The sequence below is a fragment of the Oncorhynchus masou genome, chromosome 17, assembly GCF_036934945.1.
Source record: "Oncorhynchus masou masou isolate Uvic2021 chromosome 17, UVic_Omas_1.1, whole genome shotgun sequence".
Lineage (NCBI taxonomy): Eukaryota > Metazoa > Chordata > Actinopteri > Salmoniformes > Salmonidae > Oncorhynchus > Oncorhynchus masou.
The window spans coordinates 31,560,404-31,567,185 of record NC_088228.1 but is presented as its reverse complement, the minus strand read 5'-3'; the positions used below and the strand labels follow the sequence as shown (position 1 = coordinate 31,567,185).

Genomic DNA, 6,782 nt, shown 5'->3' with positions numbered 1-6,782 from the left:
AGAATCAACAACCGAATACTTTCGCAAGGCACTGTATGTTCATATGGTCGGATTACCAGAATATAGTTCACCCCCCCCCACCTTCTGAAGCTCCCAGAATCTCTATGTTAACCAAGGGGTTTTCAAATGTCACATCAGTAGGGTAGAGAGAGGAAACAGGGGGGAAGAGGTATTTATGACTGTCATAAACCTACTCCCCAGGCCAACGTCATGACTAAAGTCATAGTAGCACACTGTACTATATGTGCTAAAGAGCAGTATTTGGTTCACAACGTACAGTACCTCCACGAAACGAGTGGCGGGAGACGTCCCATCCAGAGCAGGTGTCTATCAAGTCATTCAGGCTTAATGAAACTCAATGTTAGTTATTACAGAGAGCAGCATTCAGGGGGTCTTCCTGGGGTTGAGCCATGGGGACTGGGGCTAAAACAACATGTCCGAAGAGCTACAGTACATTAGGACAATGAGTTGAGAGACTGCTGTTCACTCTACAGTACTCTTCCTAGGAGTCAGATAATCAAATTAGCAAGATGTTATCCACACGAAAGGTAAATAAGTTACAATGTATACTGAAGTGGAAATATTGGGGGGTGGGGGGGACATCATGTGGACACTGGTGACTGATGTGGACCTACTGATCTGTAACAGGACAGATATCCAATCATCTTAAATCCGATTTGTAATACCAGGTGATTATGCCGTGTTTTCCTGCTGAGAACAATCAGTTAAACAAACCAAACACAGATGCTGAAAGGTCTCTGGTTTTCAGGCCACGGGCTTAATCTATTTGTGGAAGGTAAGAAGCCAGTTAACATAATGTAGGCTTATACACACACTACATTGGAATATTTAAAACAAACTCTTTACTTTTTATAAACTAGCTTGATTTTTTTACAGTTCATACTTGAAATGAAGCTCTTATCCATCCTGATAATATATCAATTTGTTTGTTTTTCTGACATATTATTAGTCATTTTTCTTTCAGTACTTGATACATGTCTGCCCTCTTGTGTCTGCAACCAGGAAAATCAAGTGGCATCATTAAGGTGGCATAGGTTGTGTGGTTTGATAAACCAAAGAAGAGAAGAATGGAGACATGAAAAGGTGGAACATGGTGCCTGCCTGGAATGTGAATGTATGTGATAGAGAGACTACGATGGCTACTGACTGTGTGTGAATGAAATATATTACATGTCAGAGCACACATGTCCAACTGAGTCCATCTCTTTTCGCCATAAAGATTTCGTAAGATTGTTCATGAAGCTTAACTTGATGCAGTAAGAAGAATTGTCATTGTTGATGTATGATTATGAAGGACCTCCATACGAAGTTTCCCTGTTCCTTTTCTGTATTTAATTTTTTTGCAGTTTCTTTTCATGTATCACTGTGAGCTGATTGTTTGGTGAAGTATATTAGTTAGACCAATGACACCCTCTATTGGATGTAGGCTACATGAGGCAGCATTGACCTTAGACCCCAATACAGTATACTGTCACATGGCAAGGAAAATATGACTAATGAACATCAGTTACGATAGGTAAAATTCGTAAGTACAGTATTGCACAATACTATAATAATGAATCATTATGTTTAATCACATGTTTTGATCCACAAATGAATAGTACAATCACATTTGTTATTTGAGTGAACAAGATGGGGAGCAAATGAAAACAATGAACAATTCGTTTAAGTTAATTGGTCCCGTCACCTGATGGAATTGTAATCCAATTGGGCACATAGGGATGAGCACATGGGATCAGGGACATGGTGTGGACATTCCATTAACAGATGAACAATCACCTGTCTTCAACTATTGGGTGTCTTGGCAGCCTTTTTAAGATGCCATGACGTGTTTTACAAAATCTGAGAGGAGAAATAGACGAGGGAGTTACATACAGAAATCTTGATTGATTTAAAAGTGATGTTTTGGAATGTTTAGTCAACGATAGCAAGAAGAGGGTATCATTTCTTAACCTTCGTAGTTTATACAGCCGTTGGCGTCCTCCTGGTTTGTCATGAGCTGCTCAACCTCATCCTCCTTCATCTTCTCACCTTCAACCAATCAACCATACTGTTCAATTCCCTTTTCTAATACTGTTGAACTTGAGTCTGCCCTAAAACCTTTATAGCCTACTTTAGCCTGGTCCAATAATGAATGCGCTTACAGCGCATACATTGTGGGACCAGGCAAGGTCAAACTATTTTTGTTTGTATTATTGTATGGTGTATGTTAAAGATGTCTGAGGCGTTGGACTCACCTAGTGAAGCCAGGACGTGCCTGAGCTCAGCACCCATGACTGTGCCATCGCCCAGTTTGTCGAATACCCTCAGACCCTCAACAAAATCCTCATATGTGCCGCGGTCCTTGGCTTTGCAGATGTGTTGGTGGTTTGGCAGGAAGCTGTCGAAGTCCAGCATCTTTGTCGCCATCTCTTTGTATGAAACAACAAAATCAAATGTCATTGAAACCGTTCACACCATCACCAACACAGGGGTTAGAAATGTATAACATTGACTTAGATTGAATTAAAAGAATACATATTAAATATATGATTACCTCTATTCGATTTCAAATATAAAAAGTAATAATAGCTAAGTGTTAAAAGCCTATTGATGAAACATCGAAGGAAGCAAACTGAGCAGTATGTTTTTATTTTAGAAAAACACAAATATAAAACCGATCATAGATTGTTGCGTGGACTTACCCTCAGCCTTGGGCTTTCCAAGGACGTATGTGATTTCAGCGTTGGTAGGGTTCTGCCCCAGTGCCCTGATCACATCGCCACACTGTCCGTATGTGATTTTCATCTCATTGAGTGGTGTCCTGTCAAACAGCTGGAAAGCATCCTTGAAATCTGTGGAGAGAGCAACACGAAAGTATCATTGTGTGTCTAAAATCTGTTCTGCTTAGCTTTCCGAGTGCAGTGAGTGTCTGGCAGGGCCCTAAAAGCACGCAGGTCTCACTTTGAGGAGAGGCTGGAAATGCCACAATCTGTGGTATGCTAACAGTGTGCCGCCACGTGTTGATGTGGTGAGGAAATCAAAGGGGGATTTGCCTCCTGCTTTCAAAATATCACTTTTTTTCCTGTATGTAATATAAGCCATTTAGCAGACACTTATATCCAAAGCATCTTACAGTCATGCATGAACACATTTTGCATGTGGGTGGTCCTGGGAATTGATCCCACCATCGTGGCAATTTAAGCACCGTGCTCTACCAACTGAGCTACGAGGACCTACCTCTTGCACTATACTGTCAATGGAGAAAAGTTATCATTGTTGTCATCTGTCACACACCACTGTAAATGAATGTAAATTGATATGGTTGCACTCAGAACACTTCCACAAACCATCAATTTAATTTGCTAATGACTAGAGAACAAGCTCTCAGCCTATCAAATGCCAACAGTCTCCAATTAGTCATCTCAACTGTATGAGGCACTTCTTGGTATTCTCATGTTCAAAAATACTCAAATACAACCCCAAAACAACCTCTATTATAATAAGTGTACCATTCCAGGTCACAACTGTAACTACAATCTCAATCTTACCCTCAATCTGCTCAGGAGTGAATTCAAGCTGAAAGGAAAAACAAAAATAACATTTTGGTTCAGGATGTGGACACAAAGTAGTGATTTAAAATGGCCAACAACATAGTTAACTGCATGTTGTGAGAAACAGTGAAAATGACTTTTAAAAAACTGAGGTCAAATACATAAGGCATGACTCTTTGGCCTTGATGGTAGTAGTATCCCCCACTCTGAACCTAAATGTAAAGTGAATGGAAAATGGAGGAGTATAGGAGGAGAAGGACATGAAAATGTAATTGTGCTTCACCAACCTTTCAGGTTATCTGAAAAACTTCAAAGGTCTAACCTAAAACTGTATTAAAATCCTATTTATATCCATTTGATATCCTTCATGTAATGAGGATAGGAAAGGAACGTCCCTCTTGCACTTGTTCACCATCGTAAATGCTCTTGACAATTTTCCTCTTGTGTATGTGGTGCGAAAATATTTTCAAATCCCACATTTTTGCATGTTTTAAAATATTTGGCCTTGGTTAGAAATATATATATATTTATCTTTGCACTTCTTTCTTATTTTTATGCACAAATAAGGCATTCTGATTTGGGTGGTCTCCTATGCATGGCCATCATTAAAATCACATTGAGTGGTTTTAAGCTCACAACATAATACAGCTGTTCCCTCAACCATGAAAATGTTTACTTTATATAGAAGAGGCAGAGTCAGCAAGAAACAAACTTTGCCTTGTGGAAGCCAATATTCTCCCAACTTTAAGCTCCATCAAGTTCAAGCTACTGTTGCTTAAGTACAAAATATTGTGACTTGTGACGATGTAAATAGTAGTATAAAGGTCTTGAAATGCATGTAGATTTTGCAGGTCATGTTATTTATAATTGTTCCTCTTCAATCTGTCATGCTACTCGTATTATCTTATCTTTAAAGTCAAAAACTTGATTTTATATATATTTCCAAAATATGAGGTTGGAATAGTACTGTGAAATTGTGACAATTATGATAATGCCCTTTTAGTGTAAGAGCTGTTTGAAATGACTGCCTGAAATGTCATCCTGTTTTGGTGGGATGGAGTTTTTGGCCTGACTTTTGACATCACCAGGTGGTAAATTAGTTACTAGACCAATAAGAAAGAGGGCTCCAAACCTCTATACCAATAACAGCTAGTTCAATTTTCCCCTACCCACTCCGTCCAACCACTCTTTGCTATGAAGCATTTAGATTCGTTTTTTGGACATTTTAATTGACAACAGTCACACTAGCTAGGTTTCCATCCAATTGGCGACAGATCTTCATGAGACCATTCTAAAATCCGCGTGAAGAAGATATGCGCCTTTTCCGCAACTGACTTGTTGCAGAAAAGTCAGTGAGTGATGAAATAGTGCACACAATATATTATTTTTTGCTTATGTTTTCATGTACCATATGTTCAACTCTACCGATAGTTTTGTCACAAAAACTGCTGCGTTAAATGGCCGACAGTTCGCAGATATAGGGTGGTCTATATGGTGAGTTAATTATGGATTAGAACAAGAATATGTTAATTTGTCAAACGGCAGTCAAGCATCAATCATCATGTCACCAGAATATGACCCTCGCTATTTATTGAAAATGAGCATCAAGCTCATTACCATGTACTTTCTCCACCCTGTGAAGTTCATCATAACGTATCTAATCTGTAGCCTAATAAGCTGCATGATTTCCCTAGTCATAGTGGTAGGACCACACACTATACCATCGCGTGACTCCAAGTTTCCTTCGGTATGATGGTTATTATATCAATATTTGCACATAAAAGCCTTTCCACCACCACTTCTCGCATAATACATTTTACCTATGCAAAAAGATCACATCATGTCAAACGAACAAATGACCTGTCGGCATTTTCAAAATTGTGCCGAAACTACCGGTTTCCATCATAGCTTTTTTTAAATTATTTTTTATCTACGGTGACTTCATTCACATAAAACACTGTGGATGGTAACTTGGTTAGTAAGGTACTTAATTGTTACACAGACATTTTTTGATAGTGACTTAAAAATGGCTGCATTGGACCTTGTCCAAACGGCTAAACTGTAGGACTCCTATTTGCATGCACTGCACTGTTCACGTCACACGGTGTCTCTGATGCTCTTGAAAAACACAGATGACTATCAATGGAAGACCAAACTGTTATTACCATCTCCTTGAAAGGTCCATTGTGTCCTCAAGTGGAAAGATGGCTTGATGTTGAGATGAAGCGTATTACATTTTTCTTATCAATTTGATGAATATGAAAAGAATGGAACCTCACCCAAATGATAGTGAAATGATGTGCTGTATGATAGCCCAGTTACAATTTTAGCATCTAATAAATACATGAGTAACACACCTTTTTAGTCTTAAATAAATCCCTAATAAACAAATCATTTTAAACACGTTCGAAGATAACAAATAATCAAATAAAAACATTGTTATGTTGATGTTTCTCCCATCCAAAATCCACATCCAAAGCTCATCATATTTTCCCTATTCCCTTCATGCAAACCAGTGAAAATAGGAGTTCTTCTGTAACAAGACTTCTGTGGGGTTAAACTCCGGGATCTTGACTGGCTCAGGCTCTGGGGCCTTGGGTTTGGGTGCTTCTTTGGGCTCTTCCTTCTTCTTGGGTGCCATTGCGATGTACGTCCATACTCAGGGCACACAGGAGGAATGACACTGCTAACACACACTGGGTAGAGGTGTCCTGGTGTGTCTGGGACCCTTTATTCTTTCTTCACCCCCCCCCCCGCCCCCTGACTGCAATGCTGCCAACAATAGGGGGACTACTATAAAAGGCCATGCTTTGTGCTTCTATTTAAGACCTACAACAGGCTGCGGATGCATATCATCAAGAAGGCTACTAGGAAACCAATTTGGATAGAATTCTCCCGCCTGGATCCTCATCCTTGAATCCAGCGATTTCTATTGAGTCCATTTATGTGTTCTGGTCTGTTTAATAGTCCATCACAGTGTTGTATCTGAAGTGCTTTGATCTACCAGTTATTTGAGCTGAAGGTGTTCACTGAGAAACAGACGGTGAATGCGACTCAAATGATCCTGCCATAATAATATTGATGATACCCTGCAAATACTCTACACTCAGATTAAATATTGTCTAATGACTGAGTACTGTCTCCCAAGGATAGGACAGGACCGGAGGACGTGTGTGTGGGCAAGCATGGCGGGTCTGTGAGATTATTATATATTTATGGGACAGATGT

General features: G+C 39.5%; 1 protein-coding gene across 1 annotated transcript; it reads right to left on the bottom strand.

Moving 5' to 3' along the window:
- Nucleotides 1-1,615: 1,615 nt before the first annotated feature.
- On the bottom strand, nt 1,616-6,239 carry LOC135558254 (myosin light chain 1, cardiac muscle-like). Its single transcript, XM_064991976.1, has 5 exons — nt 6,100-6,239; nt 3,552-3,579; nt 2,706-2,855; nt 2,259-2,432; nt 1,616-2,052 (listed from the first exon to the last, which is right to left on the bottom strand). Exons 1-5 carry the CDS (start codon nt 6,193-6,195, stop codon nt 1,970-1,972), a joined length of 531 nt encoding a protein of 176 aa, XP_064848048.1. The 5' UTR covers nt 6,196-6,239; the 3' UTR covers nt 1,616-1,969.
- Nucleotides 6,240-6,782: the final 543 nt, after the last annotated feature.